Raw genomic sequence first — 19,627 nt, 5'->3', positions numbered from 1 at the left:
TATAATAATTATTTTAATTTATCCAATTTAAAAAATTAATCCATTAGAATCTTAGGAAATGTTTATATAATTAAATTTGCTTACAATATATATATAATTAAAAAGGAAAGTTAAAAAGGTTAAACAAAATTAAAAAAAATTAAACCAACCTACCAGCTCGTCTTTTGATAGGATGAGATACAAAATTTTGACTTGTTCGTTAAAACAAGTTGAGTTTACTCGTTTTGTTATTCCTACTAAACTTATTACATGTTTAATCACTTACAAGTTTAATAAAATCTAAGAAAGGAAGGAAGTTGTTGTTTGTAAAACAATTATAATCATATTAAAGATATTGTGATTTATTGAGACCCTCATTATTTAAAGTGATTGCGTATCAAGGAAAGAGAAGTTTGAACATAAGTTTCGAGTTTGTGATGCCAAATTTTTTAAAGACTTTTTCAAGATAAGTATTTTTAAATCTTTCAAATCATGTCATCTAATAATATCCATTCTAAAAATCTTCTTACTAACTCCAAGCTATTTCATATCAAATTTATCATTAATTTATATTTAATCTTCCCAACCTCGTGCTTACTAGTAAATTTTTTTTGTTTTGATTTAATTACATTTGCACAGTTTGTTTTGTTAAAAAATTAGACCTGTTCTAAATGAGAAATAAATAATATATTAATTAAAATTATTAAAATTTTACTAACTTATTAAATATTATAATATTTCAATGAGTTAATTATGTAACATATAAAATATTATATTAATTTGAGTTGCAATCCTATTGTTAATAAAATAACATGTTTCAGTTATTTTTTATTTGTTTGTAATATTTTATTTTTGAACAATATTATTCTATTTTTGTAATATTTTTTATTTAAAATAATAACATATTTTAAATTGTTTAATGGTAATAAAAATTGAAAAGCTAAGTTGTAACTTTAATTAATTATTTAAGTTAATATTGTAAATATGCATTTATTTAAATGCATTAGAAATTTTATTTTAAAATCATTTAAATTTAAATTGAAAATAAATATTAAAAATATTGTTTATTAAAATGATAAGAAAATTTGTAAGAACCCAAAATTTTTAGAACACAAGTGTATCCTTTGGATTGGACCATTCGATTTTGAGAGGGGTACATAAAGGAAAGTTTCAAATTTCGTTCCATTATCTGCACATTCTCTCTCTTCAAAATTTTGATTTCTCTTTTTCTCCTCCTTCTCTCTAGCGTTTGGTCTTTCACTAGTGTACAGTCTTGTACTAGCATTGGGTTTTACACTAGCATCCAGTCTTGTACTAGTGTTCGGTTTTAACTGTTTTCGGCTCATGTTTGAGCCTTACTCTTTAAATGACCGTTCTGTCATGTTGATATATTGGGAGTGTTCTTCCGTTCGGTCTTATTCATAGGATATGCTGATCTTTTACGTTCGGTTGCGCCAAGGGTAGTGTTTGTTTTACTGTTCGGTTTGATTGTACTTAAATGTGTTATGAATGAGGAGTATATTGGTATTGAAGTATGGTATGATAATTCTAACATAATGTGAAAGAGAATTCCAAGAAGGAATGTCTCAGTGGTGATTTCAATGTGGTAAAAGTATGAATATGGGAAGCTTAGTCTTGGCGTTCATCCTGACATTCTAATGGTCACCGAGTCTCAAGTAGAGAATGGTGAGGCATCTGGTGAGAATAGCATGAGGCATGGTCACGTGGTAGCTTGGGTTTCCAGCTACAGTGTGGAATCACGGACTAAACTCATGTGGTAGCTTGGGTTTCCAGCTACAGTGAGGGATGAAGGGCTAACCTCGTGTGACAACTGTGGGTTTCCCGGTTATGGTAATCGTTGGGTTTCCAGTTTACCTCCCACGAGTGCACGAACGACCATAGCTATATATTCATACTGATCCGGACGATAGAGTTAAAGTGGTCGGTCAAAATATGTTTATATGTTATATACATGTGTATGATTATATTAGAGGATTGTTTGAATTGTATGTTAACCTGAATATTAAATTACACTAGCTTATCCTTCTTTTCTGTTTTGTCATGTTGTCCGTTTGGTTTTTTTCTTTGCGATGACCACCCTGTGGGTGTGAGCAGAGGGAGAGGAGTTTTCTCTGGAGCGATCACTGGAAGCAGAGGATCCACCTACTTAGGTATGAGACCGTTCGGTCTTGTACATCGTTAGGATCAGCATAGGATTTTTGTAAATTTTTCATCTGGTTATTTTATAATAACTGTAAGTTAATTTCTTTTCCAACAACTGTTCTACAATATTATTACGTAATGACTCTTTTATATAGTTATAAACTATATTTTTGGAATGTTACAAAATTTCTAAATTCAAGTTAGAAAAAACAAATTAATAATATCTACAAAAGAGATAAATAAATTTATTAATATTGAATACATATTAATTATTTACTAATTTACATAAAAGTATTAAAAATAATAATTCAAAATAAATTAATTTTCTATGATTTTTATGTTTAAAAAAAGTAGAAAAGAAAGTTGGAAATTATTTAAGTATATATTTTGAATTCGAATAATATGTCATTAGAAAAATTTTTATTGGAAATTATGTTATTTTAAATAAAACTTTACCAATGATTATAAATAGTAAACAATATTATTTGGATAAATATTTAAAAAGATAATCAGGAGAACATGCTACTTTAAAAAAAAAAATACTTGCAAATCAATTATAGTTTTATCCACAAGTAAAAAAAAAGCAGAATAAAAGAACAAAATCAACATAAACAATAAAACAATTCTTCCAACCTCTGTTCCTTTTAAATGCTATCATTACATCCAAAGTAACAAGAAATTTAAATAAAATGAGATATGATTTTGGAATCACTTCTCTATTTTCCCAAATGAGAATTAAGGAAATGAGATTTCATTTAAGCAAAGAAGTTATATTTCAAAATTTTAAAAATCAAATTAGCAATTTATTTATTTATTGTTATAATACCACTATTGATTGATCATAAATAACTTTAAGTCTGGTTTTAAAATGGTTATGAAAGTTAACAATTTCATTATGCATGTTAATCTGTATTTTGTAATTAATCTCATTTTAATCAAATTTAATTATACTAGTTTAATGATTAACTTTACACTTAGCACGTTCTCTTGCATCTATTGCAATTCCTCACTCACTCACCTGCGTGTTCTTCAAAACGTTGTCGTTTGAGCAGCGGTGTGGATGAGAAATGAGAAAATAGCTGTTGTGACACTTGCGAACCATATAAACCAATCGGGTCGCTACATGGCTTCATAATAAAGTTCAAAAGAAAATTACACTTTCCGCTCAACATTTCCTCTATCTCACTCTCTTTAATTCTTGATCAGTCTTGATCACTCTCTTTAGCGAAAGCAGACAAAATGCCTGTGACTACTGTAAAGGAAGATGATGCACCTTGCACTGAAAAGGAAAGAATTGAGAATAATTATAAAGGAGATAGTGGATGCTTTGTTTCATCAGCTGAAGGAGCATCTGCTGAAGTAGCAAAAGATGCTTGCACTCCAAAACCAGCTTTGCTGAAAAAAGTCACCACTTCCACTAATTCCAAGAAGACACAGAATAAGAAGATTCCTAGAATACAAAATCTCAGCTAAAGTCAGCAACTGGGAAGAGCATTGCTGGGACTCTTCACTTCTCCCAAGAGAATCATGCTATTAAGAGGCAAAAATTGGAAGGAGGAAAATCTAGACAGGTAATTTTGATTTTCAGTGTTGCATTTTAATTTATATTTTTTAACTTTACAGAATGTTAAGCATCAAACTTTGCATCATAACAAATCAAAATTGGGTTTTACGGTGTCTTCTATCACTAGTAAAAGACAGAAAGGTTTGTTTCGTCCCATTAATTTTCATATATATTAAATCAAGTACTTTATGTTTCAAATCTTTTTCGTTCTTTTTTTCACTTGTTGATTTTGAAGGTTTATATTCGTGAGACACCAACAACTCCAGACTATGTACCATTTGTATCAATGCCAGAAATGATGAAAAAATTTTAGTCCAGTACTAGAGATCTAGCACTGCCTAGCATTGTTATCAACTTTCTATTTCCACCTGCATTCGATAAATTTTTTACTAAATATTCATAATATTTATGTATTTTTTTATGTTTTTTCTTCTCTATTCTAGATTTTGCAAAATGCAACTTTGCTTCTTATTCCAAGAAGTACACCTCAGCCACCAGAATTTAACCAAAGAATAGAAGATTGAATTTCAAATGAAAAGATACAGACCGTATTCACGCACAAGCGTCAAATCTATATTATGAATTACTGAACCAAAAACTCATCACCTTACCTAACCAAAAACTCCATTACATTGAAGCCCATGATATTCAAGATATTGAAGAACATATAAACGAAGTATTTCCTTTTCCTATTTTGTTAAGACAGGAAGGATCTAGAGCTTTCCTTGTGGCCTATTTCATCTTCATTTTTACATTTATAACTAATACTGATATTAACTCTATAACGAAACCAGCATGGGCTAGCCGATAATTGAAACTCCCATTTTTAAGTTTAGAAAAATGAGAAATGGAATAGCCAAATTTATAATAATTATCAGGATTGTGTCATCTTGTAAGCGGTGGGTTGGTTATTTTGTTTTGTAGAGCTATTTCTCAACCCATCTTCAGAATCGCAGCCTTAGTGTTACACTTTTGGCTTCGATTGTGTTAAACATTACTCATCTTGGGATTTTGTAAAAGGTTGACCAAATGGAATTCATATCGGAAAAGCCGATTAATTTTTTACCAAGAACAACAAAGAGTCACATTAAAAAAATAGAAAACAATATAAATATGCTCTTTTATCTTATAATTTTATAAATTATGCAAATAAGAAAGACTCATATATTTATCGAGATAGATCCCTATTTCAATCAAATAAAAATACATTGATTTCTTCTAATTACAATACATATCAAAAAGACTTATTTGATAGAATAAGTAATATTTTTATCAAGAATTATATAACAGAAGATACTCTTATTATAAATATGGAAAAATATGGAAAAAATTCCGGATAGAAAATATTTGAATACAGTTACATATTTTTGTCATGATGTATTATAACCATGATAGCTGCCTATTATATTAATAAAAGACTTGAGAGTTAAACTGTAAAATAATTCTAGAGGGCTTGATTGATCCCTTTCATGATCTTCTATTTATAAGAATAAATTGATACAAAAGTACATAATAAATAGGGTAGCCCTAGACAAATATAATCATGATAAATAGGGTAATCTTAGACACAATATAATCATGATAAATAGGGTAACCCTTAACACAATATAATCATGATAAATAGGGTAACCCTTGACACACTATAATGATGATAAAATAGGATAAATATCCTAACACTCCCCCTCAAGCTGGAGCATACAAATTGTATGTACCAAGCTTGGAACAAATAAACTCAATCCGAGGACTCCTTAATGACTTGGTCAATACATCTGCGAGTTGATCGTTTGACCCAATAAACTCTGTGCATATTTCTTTAGTCAACAACTTTTCACGAACAAAATGACAATCAATTTCTATATGTTTAGTCCTATCCTGAAACACTGGATTTGATGCAATGTGGAGAGCAGCTTGATTGTTGCAATACATCTTCATAGTATGGATGTCACAAAATTTAACCTCTTGAAGGAATTGTTTCACCCATATATAAGTTCACATGTTAGTGACGCCATTTCCCTATACTCAACTTCAACGGTTGATCGAGCTACTACATTTTGTTTCTTACTTTTCCATGAAATAATGTTTCCTCCCAGAAAAACACAATATCCTGTAGTAGACCGTCTATCAATAGGTGAACCTTCCCAATCTGCATCACAATACCCAGAGACCTGAATGCTTCCTTTATCTTCATATAATAATCCTTGCCCGGGAGCCTTATTTACATACCTTAGAATGCGAATGAGAGCATTTCAATGGTCAATACATGGAGCCTGCATGAACTGACTCACCACTCCAACTGCAAAGGATAGATCTGGCCTTGTAATAGTGAGATAAATGAGTTTTCCAACCAGCCTCCTATACCTCTCTAGATCGGAGAATAATTCACCTTCTTCTGTCTTTAATTTCTGGTTTTGGTCCATGGGACTGTCTACCGGTCTACAATCAATCATGTCTGTTTCTTGTAATATATCAAGACCATACTTCCTTTGGGAGATTACAACTCCATCTTTTGATTGCGCTACTTCAATGCCTAAGAAGTATTTGAGACTTCCAAGATCCTTGGTTTGAAAATGTCTACATAAGTACTCTTTTAGTTGAGATATTCCAACAACATCATTTCCTGTATGACAATATCATCAACATATACTATTAAGTAAACACATTTCCCTAGAGAAGAATGACAGTAAAAAACTGAATGGTCTGCTTCACTGCGTTTTAGCCCAAATTTTCGAACAATGGAGCTAAACTTTCCAAACCAAGCACGTGGGCATTGCTTGAGGCCATATAGAGATCGATGCAATTTGCATACCATATCAGACTCCCCATGAGCAACAAACCCAGGAGGTTGCTCCATATAAACTTCTTCCTCAAGATCACCATGTAAGAATGCATTCTTGATATCCAATTGATGAAGTGGCCAGTGACGAATGGCTGCCACGGCAAAGAAGAGGTGAATAGTAGTCATCTTGGCTACAGGAGAGAAAGTGTCACAATAATCAAGACCATAAACCTGAGTGTAACCTTTTGCAACAAGCTGAACTTTGAGCCGATCAATTTCACCATCAGGGCCAACTTTAACTGCATACACCGATCGACAGCCAACCGTCTTTTTTCCTAGGGGAAGGGGCACCAGCTCCCAAGTATTACTTTGGTCAAGAGCCTACATTTCTGCAATCATAGCTTGTCGCCATCCAGGATGATCAAGTGCTTCTTTCACATTCTTGGGTATAACAACAGAGGACACTGAGGATAAAAGAGAGAAATAGGAGGGAAACAATCGATGATAGCTTAGAAAATTATAAATGGGATGAGGGTTTCGAGTGAAACTAGTACCTTTTCTAAGGGCAATAGGCCATGTTGAATCATTTTCATTAGGAGGCGTGGGAGGAGGTGACGAGGGAGAAGAATCTGAAGTAGGAGATTCACCATTGTCTTGGGAAGGTGGACTATCCATTGGGGCCCTATGTGGGATGATCTCAGTATGTGGAGAAACGGGTGTAGAAGGATTGTGATCAAGACTTGGATTGACAGAGATAGTGGAGCTATTTGACTCAGCCATTGGAATAGGAAGGACCTGCTGAAGGATAGAAACATCCTGAACATATGGAGAGAAGTAAGCAGTTTGTTCAAAGAATGTGACATTGGCAGACATGTAATACTTCTTGGTTTTAGGAGAGTAACATCGATATCCTTTTTGAAGTCGAGAATAGCCTAAAAAGGCACATTTGAGAGCGCGAGCAGAGAGTTTGTCTAGACCTGGAGACATGTCATGAACAAAACATACACAGCCAAACACTCGAGGAGATGTATGAAAGAGAGGATCATTAGGAAACAAAATGGAAAAAGGGACTTTATTATCAAGAGAGGAGGATGACATCCTAATAATAAGATAACATGCAGTTAAGATGACATCCCCCTAGTGATGGACAGGAATATGGGCACCAAGCAAAAGGGTACGGACAGTTTCAACCAAGTGTCTATTTTTTCGTTATGCTATACCATTTTGCTGCGGTGTATGAGGACAAGTAGACTGATGTAAGATACCATGAAAATTTAAGATGGCAGAAAAGGAGGATGAAAAATACTCTTTTGCATTATCACTTCTTAATATTTTGATTACTTGACCAAATTGATTCTTGATTTCATTCAAGAAGGATGTAAAGATAGCTAACAATTCAGAACGATTTTTCATAAGATAAACCCAAGTACATCTTGAATATTCATCAATAAAGGTAAAAAAATATCTAAAACCAAAGGAGGAGATATGACTAGGTCTCCACATATCAGAATGAATGATGGAAAAACTAGAATTACATATTGATTGAGACCTTTTAGGAAAGGAAGATCTAACATGTTTTCCTAGTTGACATGACTCACATTCTAAGGTTTGGAGACCACTAAGTTCAGGACACATCTTTTTTAATTTGGACAAATAAGGATGGCCAAGTCGATCATGTAGCACTTTAGGATTAGGAGTAGCAATACAAGACACCCTTGGACGAGATCCAAAATGGTATAATCCGCGAGCTTCATATCCTTCTCTAATATGTCTCCCCGAACCACGCTCTTGTATAACAAAAGATTTATGATCAAAGGTTATTGAACAATTTAACATTTTGGTCAACTGGTTTAGGGAAATTAAATTAAAAGGACAATTAGGGACAAAAAGGACATAGTTGAGATTGAGGGAGGGAGACAAAGAAACATGACCGACTCCTTTGAAGGAAGTTTTATATCCATTTGCAAGGGTTATGAAATGAGGTTTTTCTCGAAAGGAAATAGATGAAAATAAAGAGGTATTACCAGAAATGTGATCAGAAGCACCTGAGTTAATTACCCATGAATTTTGACCTTCCATAGATTGAGAAACGCAGGTGTTGATCTACTGGGAGATTGAGATGGTTGTGCCAAGCTGTTAGACTTTAACCTTAAATACTCTTGATATTCATCCTCAGAAAACATAGAAGTGGAAGTTTCAGTCTTCGAAGTGAAAGTTTCAGTCTTCGAAATATTGGCGGTTTTGAAAGGGAAACCATGTAAGGAGTAGCAATTCTCTTGAGTGTGACCCATCCTTTTACAGTATGTGCATTGAAGACGTCCCCGACCTCCTCGTCCTCCTCCTTTAGTGCCACGTCCTCTTCTTCCTCGTGTGGCAACCATGACAAATGGTTCCACTAGTTCTCTAGAGAGATGACATGTTTTAAAATAATGAAACTCGTTTATAACAATTCTTTTTATATTAAAACCTTTTAAGATTAAAATAATAAAATCTCATTATTTTTAACTCACTATCACTTCTAAAATATTATTTTCTACATCTTCACAGGTTTTATTAATTCAATTGTTCAATATGTAGTTTATTAGTTTCTCCTTTTTCTACTCTTGTAAATTTTTTAATCATATACGTATATATTTCAATTATTCTTTATGTTTATTGATTCACTTTCAAAATATCTGTTTTATCATCATCCATAGAAAAAAGTTAATAAAAAAATAATATAAAATGTTATCTTTAACTCAAAATTTTAAAATATAATGTTATTGATTATTATTTTTGTATATTATAAGGGAGTGAGATTCATGTTCATCCACGAGGTAAGAGGCATTTTATTCATTTCAACACAAAACTCCACAGCTAAATATACACAGACAATAAATTATTTTATTTAGAAAAATAAGATTGCCAACTAAATCTTTAATATATTCATAATTATAAAAACATAAATGATATTTATGATTATTTAAAAATATATTGAAAAATAGTATATTATCATAAAAGATATTTTGATAATAGAAAAATTATAACCAAAGCCTAGTCCAAGTTTTATATAAAGAGATCTAGGAGAAGTAGAGGGAAAGTTTTAACAACTCTAATTTTGTGGAGCTATCATTTATCACGTCTCTCACTTTCTTTTCATTCTCTTTTTCAACTTTTTCTTCCATTCATGATGTATATCACCCTACCATTGAATGCTAAGCTTCTATATTTGATTATGGTGTAATTTCTTAATGAATCATGAGGTTAGAATGCAATAATTACTTTATTATTCTGATCATTATAGTGGTTTATATTTTTTTTATGTCTTTTATATCCAAATCAAGTAAATATAATAATTTTTATATTATAGCTAGTTAGCATAATGTTTAATCTATATGCATAACAATCATGAATCCAAAATTTTTTAATTTTAATTTAGAAATTACTTTGATTTAATTTAGAAACTTTCATATGGTTGATTGAGTTTTTTGCTAATAATTGAGAAGTTATTTTGATTTTTGGAGAAAACTTTAACTAGAATTAACCAAGTTGTTAAAATCGCTTAGGGGAATAATTGTGTTTGGATGAAACCAAGAGGGTATGAATTGATTTGTAAATAAAAATTGTACTTTTAAAAAGATTTTCCCTTTTCAAGATCAAATTTCAATTAAAATTGTTTCTTTTATAACAACAACAAATAATTTAAAGAGTGTAGGGAAAAAGAAAATTACACAAGATATTTTATAGTGGTTTAGATTAAAAGACCCTACGCCCAATTGTTAATATCTCTAAAAAAGGGATTAACTCAAACACTAAAATAAACCAAACTTATCATCACAAAAGAAATAATTTAAGGTTTAAAAAAACATTTTTTTGAAGACACAAGAGACGAAACACCTTCCTTGAATCACCCAAGGAATGAACCACTTCCTTTGAGTCATACAAAGGATGAATAACTTCTCCTAGCAATAGCAACAACACTCAATCACCCAAAAATCCACTTGGTGAAAGTTATCACTCTACCCACACTAGGTTTTTCAAAGCTCATTTCCACAAACATAGAGTGTTTTTCTAGCATTCACAACTCTAAACCTTTGGGTGAAAAGTTGTTTTCAAAATTGGGTTTAGCCAAAATATATAAACTCATACTTTCGAAAATAAGGTCAAGAAATAAATATTCAAGTTACAACTATTGCTAATAATCGAATATTTCAAGAGATAAGTGATTATCACATAAACTTTTCTAAAAACATTTTCTCAATGTGATAATCGATTATCAGAAGTGGATAATCAATTATCATAGAGTTTTTGGTGAAAAACTAAAACTTTCCCTTAAGTGCTCTGTTGCTTGGGTTTTGCCTTTTGACTCTTGACTTATTAATTTATATAAGATACACAAATTATAAGACTTCAACAACTAAACTCTTAAGTTTTCAATGTATCTCTTGAATCCAAGCATTCTTTATGTCTTCAACACTTCTCCATGAGTTTTCATCATCAAAACTCTTCATTAAAGCAATATGTCCATCTTCTTCTTTTGTCAACAATCTCTCCCTCTTTTATGATGATAAATAATTGAAAGAGTTTTGATGTGTCTTATTCTTAATCAACAACTTAAAAGAAAAAAGTCGTTATTCCAGAAGAGAAATAAATAACTTTTCTCCCCTTTTTAAATGGAAGGTAGTACAAGATATCAACATAATCATATAGCTTCCCCTCAAAGAGGTACAAGTTATGACAAGATATTATCACAAGATATCATCACAAATATATCTCCATTTTTTTAATCATAATAAAAAAGAATAATGATGGAAACCCATCTAGGGAGCTTGATGGAAATCCATTCGAGGAGCTACAACATGAGCCATTGATAGAAGAATGGAAGAGGAAGAAGAACTTTAAATAATTATAATCTTGTGAATGATAGTTTATTAGCTTACCTTCCGTTGTCTTAAGTTTTGTAAATAAGTTTTTTCTTTATACCTTGTATTTTGGCCAAGGTTACATATCATTTAAGCTTGTATTTTGGTCATTTCTTTGAATAAGCCTTTGAAACAATCGATTATTTCATCTAATAATCGATTATTCTATACACATCTTGAAAAGTATGAAGTTTGTCTTATTTAATCGATTGTCAATTTCTCATAATCGATTATTCCAGACAGATTTCGATAAAAACTTCAGTTTTGACTCTTTAAACTTGCTTCTTGAGTGGGAATATGAACTAAATGGTTCTTTGGGTTTACTTGAGCCTCAAGTAAGCATAAGGACATACCTAGAGATTAAGGCACCTAGTGCAATGCATCTACACTGTAGAGGAAGATTCATAAAGCTTTACATTCAATGCATTTTCTTTCAAATGGGTTTACTCCTCTATCCTATTAATAAGAGTACCCAAAGCTTGTACATTCAACTTGGAATTAATATAGAGAAATTTTTCCAAATGTTGTAGCTTTCCTTTTCTAAGTTTTATAGGATAGTCTTCTTTTTTACTCTCATAACCTTTTCCTTAATGATTGACCCAACCTCCTTTAAGCTAAGCTCTAGGATTTGTTGTTCATCTCCCATCCCTCTCCTACTATAATCTACTTTTAATAGAGAAAGAGTGCTTAAGAAGCTAAGAACTTGAAGCCTAAAACTAGGAGCAAAGCGTTATACTTGTAGATGATTTTGGGTAGTTCTCAGCTTCATTTGTAGCGCTTCTCAAGGTGGTTTTTCTTCTTAGCTTAGTTCTCGATGATTAGCACTTGAGTTTTCCTTTCTTGGATGGTTTATATGGCAGTTTAGCCCCTTTATCTAGTGCTTCAGGTTTTGTCTTGCAAGGGGTTTCTTTTTGTGTCTCAACACCATTTTGCACCACTCAGTTAGAAGACCAAGATTCATTGCTCTATATTTTCTGCTTTCAAGATGTAGTGTCAATATTTATGGCTCAGCTACATATTTGCTCTTTTCCTCCAAAATGGCTGCAAACATCAAAATATCATCAAATTCATTAATTTCTAATTCTCCATACCTCATTATGTTACTTAAACCTAAAAAGGGTTGTTTTGCTTACAAATGTGGTCAATTAGTGTGTGATAAGTGTCAAACTAATGTGGAATTTTAGGTTTTCTAGAGTCTTATCATGTATTCCTATTTGGCGAGCAAGAAAGCCACTTAGTGAGAGGAAGATGATTTTAGAATGGAAATGAGATATCCTTTTATGAGAATAAATGAGATGGGTTAAGTAAAGCCTGCGTAGTGGTCAAAATCTATTGTGTTGTTGAATAATGGTTGTGCATGGAATTTGTACAAGGTATGTCCAAGAAGGAAATGTTATAATGTGTGAATTAGGTAGAGTATTGAGTAGATAATTCTTTCCTGAGATTATTCAAACTCTAATAGATATTCTAACTCACATAGAAAAAAATATTTGGGTGACTTCTCTTGATGGAAGTTCCTATATTGAGATTCAGTGTGAAAAAGAACCAGTCTCACAAGATACAGTAAATTAACCTTGTCATGTAAAGAGGACTTTAAGTCTCGATATATATTTAAGAATGAAGTTGAGCGAAGGTGGTAATTATCAAAATTCAATAAAATGCTCACATGGTAATCCAAAATCTCTAATTTTTATTCAAGCACAAATCTTTTGAAAGTAGTTACATGGTGTTAGTTATTTTTATGATTTGAATGTAACTCATGAATTTGTTTTGTGAATATGATATCTATTGTTAAAAATCTTTTAAATATACTAGTCTACCTGATTTTGTTTATTTATTTTTATTTATTATGATTGTATGTTACACAGAAAGAAATATTCACATAAGAGTTATTAGCCGTGACTAGCTCAAAAAGGCTTAGCAATATGTAGATAATTTTTTATATGTATGTAGATGTTGGAGTTTATATTCCTCTAGAGGATTTTATGTATATTTTGTTTTGAAACACCTTATTTGTTTTCGAATGTAAACTAATCTCGTATATATTTATATTATCCAGCTGTGTGTGGTTAAACTCTCTAATTACTATAATGTAACTGTTATACATGGATGTCACACAAATCAACAAAATTCCAAAAATAAATATTTTAAATGAAGACTATGTAACAAATGTTAACATCTAAAGAATAGTATAATAGAGAAGTAATGATAAATTGTATCCTTTCAATAGGCTTCTATGAAATCTAGACTCCATACCCCACTCCAACCCCCACCATCAGTATAACAAGTTATTATCAAATACACTACAAACTATTAAATATTAATTTTCAAGAGATTATACCTTTGCGAATGAATTAATAATTTCAAAAAATGGTTATGTTATGATATTTGAGAAAGAATTTTACAGTTGTTTCCATCGCTTATAGAAAAAGACATTTTCAACTTTTAATGAAATATTTTTTGTACTTCCTAAATCTTTACTTTGTCTTATTATACGAGATTATTTATTTTACACATTATAAAACTTGGAAAAATCAGGTGCATAAAGAACCTATCCACAATTAAATGAAAGTAGATACACCCACTCCATCTTCTTATGGATATATTCCTACAAATTGTTAAAGTGAATACACAATTAAATGCTGCCACCGAATTTAGGCTGTTGAAAATTCTTTTCAAGAATCTTCCTGTACCAAAATATTCCGAGGAATTTAATGTTCGTCAAAGTTCTGGCATACTTCGTTACTCCAGCCGTAAAAGGTTGAAATTGAGTTTTAGAACATCATGTTACTATTTCTTACAATAGAAGTTCAAGTTAATTTTTATTCAAATTTTCTAAATAGCATTAAAATTGAATAAGAAAGAACTTAAATATACTAATTACTATATTGCACGCTTCTGGTATAAATGGTTTAAGTTTAGTAGGAACATCTCTGAATAAACTGTGTTCCGAGAAATCAAAATCTAATTTTGGAAAGCAAGAATTCCACTATTTTCTTCCTTTGTTATAGGACATAAAAACCAAACTAACATCTTTGTCTGCTGCTACACCACAACCAACCAAAGTTATGAATAACGGAACAGAAATAATGACGGGATTCTCCCAAAAATATATGTAATATATAATAGAAGAAAGAAAAGCAAAAGAAAGAAAAAATTTATGAAAACATACTCTGCAAACGCCCCAAATGTCACCACGAATATTACATCCCAATTAAAAAAAATCATGATCATCTAAATCAGAGAAACCTGAACTGATACTTGCCTCCGAGAGGAATCCCCAGTTTCTTGTATGCAGGGTGAAGAATCTGATTCTTCGGCCAAAGATTCTAGCATGCTTGTTACCTCGGTTGTATCATCCAGATAATACTTTGCTTTGCTTGGCTTTTGTCCAACTGTGCAAGCAAACACAGAAGCATTGGAGGCAAGAATATTCCTTGAAATTGCACTACTAACTATTTCAAACATGTCCTCATCTGATCTGTCATCACCAACACACAGCACAAAGTCAGCCTGCTTGCCTTTCCCGTCCATTGACGAAAATATCCTTTCGGCCACCAAACCTTTGCTCACATCCTGCAAACACAAACACCCAAATGGAATCAGATGAATCACTATGCCATTTCCCCTAACCAAGGGTGGCCCAACTGTTTAAGCAATATCAAATCATTTGTAAGTTCATGGCAAGATTACATAGCAACCACCAGCTGCTATGCCGTTTCAGAAGCATCAATTGTTTCCAAAAACAGGGGTCTTGTCAAAACAGAACATCAGAAATATGAAAGAGAATATGAGAGACTTGGAAAGACATGGACCAGGTTCTATCTAAAGTCCAGTTTTTCTACTTTTTGCAACAAAATATTCCTTAACTACTTATTTACCACTTCTTTTTAACAAATTAATGGCACTGGTAAATTTACAATGATACTATTGCAGAAGCCTTAATGACCTCTCAACAGTTGACACAAACCGTATTTAACAACAGGCTTTTTCCTAGTGCCACCAAAAAATTATGAAAGCAAAACAAACAAATTAAATGCAGCACATTATGCTCTTTTTTGGGCATGATAGAACTCAAAAATCCAAACTCAGGAAAGTAGCATTTTAGAAAGGAGATTCTGAAAAGGCTCATTTTCTTCTCAGAGAAATTATATACCTGTGGTTTTACTTCAACAATAAACTGGCCACTCTTCACGGCAACAGGCTCATTGGCCAAAACACTTTCTAGATGATCTAACATTTCCTTAGCCTGAGAAGATCCAAAACCAAGGTCTGCATCACGGTACTGCCAGACTAAAGCACTTTCTTTTCTTTCGATTGAGGAGCCATCAGTTGCCTCAGTATATAGTTTCATCACAGGTTCAGCTATCTGCATCCATCCAAAGTCGGAGGACTTACCACAAATTTCCCATTCTCCATTGTGGCCCCATCTGAATAAAACAATTTGTTTAATATAGAAATTGTCATGTTACCAAATCAGAAACTGCAGGACAGAATTTAAGGACTGGAGATCAAGAGAGATGAGAATCTATATGTTTAGTTAAATGCAGAAATAGTGAGAAACATTTTCAGAAACAAAATACCACTCGACGGGAATTTATTCCTGGCATAGCTGTCAGAAGCCGATGTGTTCTCAGCAACAATTTGAACTTCATAGTGTGACTTACTAACAATACTTGCAAAACCCAATATAAATATTTTGTAATATTATATTGCATCTGTTAAATTAGACTTTAGAAACACTTTGACCCCTGCTTAATGGGCCTTGGTCAAACTGAGAATAAAACAAAATTACTGTAACCTGATTTATTCACACAAAAAAATAGCACTTTCCACAACTCTACAGCATACATTGTACGCTGAAGATGTCTAAGATATGTTTCATATGACAATTACAATAAGCAATCTGTGGAGAGTTAATATGAAGCAAAACAGAAAAATAGCTGACATTTCGGAGAGAGAGAGAGAGAGAGAGAGAGAGAGAGAGAGAGAGAGAGAGAGCAGACCTCAAGAAGTACCCATGTTCTGCGGCAATTCCAAGTTTCCTGCAGGGAGCAAACCACTCACTTAAGCTCTCTCTCCCCCTTCCACTAACAATAAAAACAATATTTTTTGGGTCTGCACTAAGTGATTCCATAATAGACAAGACCTCCTTGCTTGGACTCTTGTTAATGGAGTTCTGCGGCATCACAGTACCATCATAGTCCAACAAAATGGCCCTACTCTTTGCCCTCTTGTAAGCTGAAACCATAGCATCAATTGAGAGCTTTTTAAAATTAGGATCAAGTGCCACAACTCTAAATCCAAAGCTAAGACCTATTCCCCAACATCTCTTCCTTAGAAGGTCTGTGCAAGCCCGCTCCATGTCTTGCAAAAAACTACGTGACCAGTAAGCCACATCATGGGTGCTGACATACCGGTAATGCTTCTCATGCCGCAACTGTTTCTCCCCATCACTCATTGAGATGGCCTCATTCATTGCCTCTGAAGTTGCTTCAACATTCCATGGATTGACACGGATTGCCCCACTAAGTGATGGAGAACACCCAATAAATTCTGATATCACCAGCATACTCTTCTTTGGGTCACTGGCATTGGAACATGATTCAGAATCAGATATTCCCTGTCTACAAGCAATATATTCATAAGGAGTTAGGTTCATTCCATCCCTTACAGCTGTGACAATAACACACTCAGCAATGCTGTAATAGGCAACTTTTTCAGCAATAGATACTGCTCTATCTATAAAAACAATAGGTTCATAACCAGGCCGCCCAAACACTCTGTTGATCCTAGTGCAGCTTTCTTGTATTTCAGCATGTATCTCCTCCAGATGTATCCCTTTCCCTCTAGCAGGATTAACTATTTGGACCAGAACAGCTCTTCCTTGCCATTTAGGGTGCTGTCTGAGCATCTGCTCCATTGCCAAAATCTTCAAATTTATTCCTTTAAAAATGTCCATGTCATCAACACCAAGTAAGATGGTTTTACCTTCAAATTTCTGTTTGAGCTCCTTAACCTTGGTCTCCTCAACTGCCATTCTCATGACTGAATCAATCCGACCCATGTGAATACCAACAGGCATAATCTTAATACTGATTGTCCTTCCATAATACTCCAATCCTAAATAACCCCTCTTAGACTGATACTCCAGACCCAACATACGACTGCAGCAGGAAAGGAAATGACGAGCATAGTCGAAGGTATGGAATCCGATGATATCAGAGTTTAGCAAAGCTTTCAGTATCTCTTCCCTTACAGGAAGAGTCCTATAAATCTCTGATGATGGAAAGGGGCTATGCAGGAAAAATCCCATTTTAACCCGGTTAAAACGCCTTCTAATAAAAGTAGGCAGCACCATCAAATGATAATCATGAATCCAAATGTAATCATCCTCAGGGTTTATTATTTCAACTACCTTCTGAAAAAATAGCTTGTTTGCTAGCACATAAGCTTCCCACAAAGTGCGATCAAATCGATGGCTTTTGTCAGTTGAAAATGGTAACATGTAATGAAAAAGTGGCCACAACTGCCTTTTACAAAAACCATCATAAAATTTTGCCAAAACGTCAGCAGGTAAAAAAGTCGGAACACATTTGAATTTATCCAACAAATTCTGAGACACGTCATCCTGTTCTGCTGGATCAATATCAACGCGTAAGGAACCAACATAAAGAACTTCCATGTCATCCGGAAGTCCATCCTTAAGCTGTAAAAGTAACGAATCTTCATTCCAACTGAAAGACCACCCTTTGTTGTCCTCTCTTCGCTTTGCCTTCAATGGTAACTGGTTAGCCACAATGATCATTCTATCCGTAGTAATTGTCGACGGGTTATCAGAGGAAACACTAACTGCCTGATCATCATCTACCTCAGTGAGAAACCCTGGAACACTCATAACCCTCGGCATCCGCCTCCTCTCCCTAGACTCCCTCCCCATTGCCGGGAAATTCCCAGAGGCCAAATCTAAAAGATTTGTATACGATCTTGACATCATCTTTGCGCCTTCCTATATAATACCCAATCCCACAAAACTCCTTCACTCTGCAAAATCAAAGAAAACAACAGCAAACAAAAACCCATTAATCATTGAAGGCTCAAGAACAACCTAACACATAGCCTTCAAACACAACACACGCATTCTCATACATCAACACGTGAGAACTGGATTCATTAAGTGATAAATAACGAAACACACTGTACAACAACACATACATACTTTCCTGGTGGCAAGTAGTTACCACTATACCAAAATGCAGACACATCACACACACACATGGTAATTCCGGAACACATATTCCAATCTTAGATACTATGCAAAAGCCCCAAATTCTTGACCGCCAAAATAGGTTACATCACATTGAGCACAGGAACAGACACCCTTTACAAGGGTTTCAAAAAAAATTAAAAAAACCCCATTATTCCAACAAAACTTAAGCGATTTTCCGACACAACGGGATCGATGAAAATCCTACCCGATTAAAAAACCAAACAGAAAAACAAAAAAGACGCCCCCTTTATTGTCCAGAACAGAAAAGGGAACACCACAGGAAAATTGAGAAAACGGGGAATTGAAATGATAGCAGACCTTGTTCGATTGAAGCAATGACAAGAGAAGAAGAGATTCCTTATTGGCAACAGTAGCAGGTTGGAACTGAAAATTAATGGGAAAATTTAGAAAAATAAGCCAAAAAAGGAAAAACTAGGGTTTCCTTATTTACAAGATCTCCCTCCTCTTTCTCTTTCTCTACCTCTTCTCCCTCTTTCTTTCTTTCTTCCTTCTGCTTCTTCTGCTTTCAGCCCGAAAGGAATTACGAATTAGGAAAGCGTTATAGTGAAAATATAGAAACGCAGATTCACAGAATTAATATAAAATTTCACAAACCGAATATTAACTATTTAATTAATTAATTAATACACATTCATAGGAACTGAGGCGAACGCAAAATAATCAAATATGTCCAATTTCTTTTACGTTTTAAAAATATTATTTGTCTCTCTCTCTTTTAATTTTTTTAAGCACAACAAAATCGTGGCCTCTTATCTACAGGAGCGTACGGTGGCGCCATGCGTGCAACGCACTCGTGTGACGGACCAATGGGAGGCCGCGTTGCCTTACGCGTGGCCAATGGAAGTGGCAGTGAGGAAATGAGAGTGCAGACGAAGGTGAGATTAGTCGAACTTTATAAGAAATTGGATAAGGTTGGGTTGGGAAGTGAGTGGAGCGAAATGCCAGCTGGCAAC

At 33.4% G+C, this 19,627-nt stretch overlaps 1 protein-coding gene across 1 annotated transcript; it reads right to left on the bottom strand.

Moving 5' to 3' along the window:
- Positions 1-14,351: 14,351 nt before the first annotated feature.
- Positions 14,352-19,312, bottom strand: LOC108340424 (probable alpha,alpha-trehalose-phosphate synthase [UDP-forming] 7). The gene is made up of 5 exons (XM_017577809.2): positions 19,135-19,312; positions 18,972-19,037; positions 16,390-18,427; positions 15,540-15,813; positions 14,352-14,959 (listed from the first exon to the last, which is right to left on the bottom strand). The coding sequence occupies exons 3-5, from the start codon at positions 18,378-18,380 to the stop codon at positions 14,618-14,620; spliced, it is 2,607 nt and encodes an 868-aa protein (XP_017433298.1). The 5' UTR covers positions 18,381-18,427; positions 18,972-19,037; positions 19,135-19,312; the 3' UTR covers positions 14,352-14,617.
- Between the last annotated feature and the right edge of the window lie 315 nt (positions 19,313-19,627).

This window comes from Vigna angularis, chromosome 5, assembly GCF_016808095.1.
Source record: "Vigna angularis cultivar LongXiaoDou No.4 chromosome 5, ASM1680809v1, whole genome shotgun sequence".
Lineage (NCBI taxonomy): Eukaryota > Viridiplantae > Streptophyta > Magnoliopsida > Fabales > Fabaceae > Vigna > Vigna angularis.
The sequence above is the reverse complement of the archived record's forward strand: the minus strand, read 5'-3'. Positions and strand labels throughout refer to the sequence as shown.

Bases quoted from the DNA above. Each gene is read 5' to 3' on its own strand.
- LOC108340424 (XM_017577809.2), bottom strand. From the start codon at position 18,380: ATGATGTCAAGATCGTATACAAATCTTTTAGATTTGGCCTCTGGGAAT. The intron at 15,814-16,389 runs GTCTGCTCTCTC...TGTTTTATTCAG, and splicing joins GAACATGGGTACTTCTTGAG to ATGGGGCCACAATGGAGAAT. The intron at 14,960-15,539 runs GTATATAATTTC...TTGTGTTTGCAG, and splicing joins TTGTTGAAGTAAAACCACAG to GATGTGAGCAAAGGTTTGGT.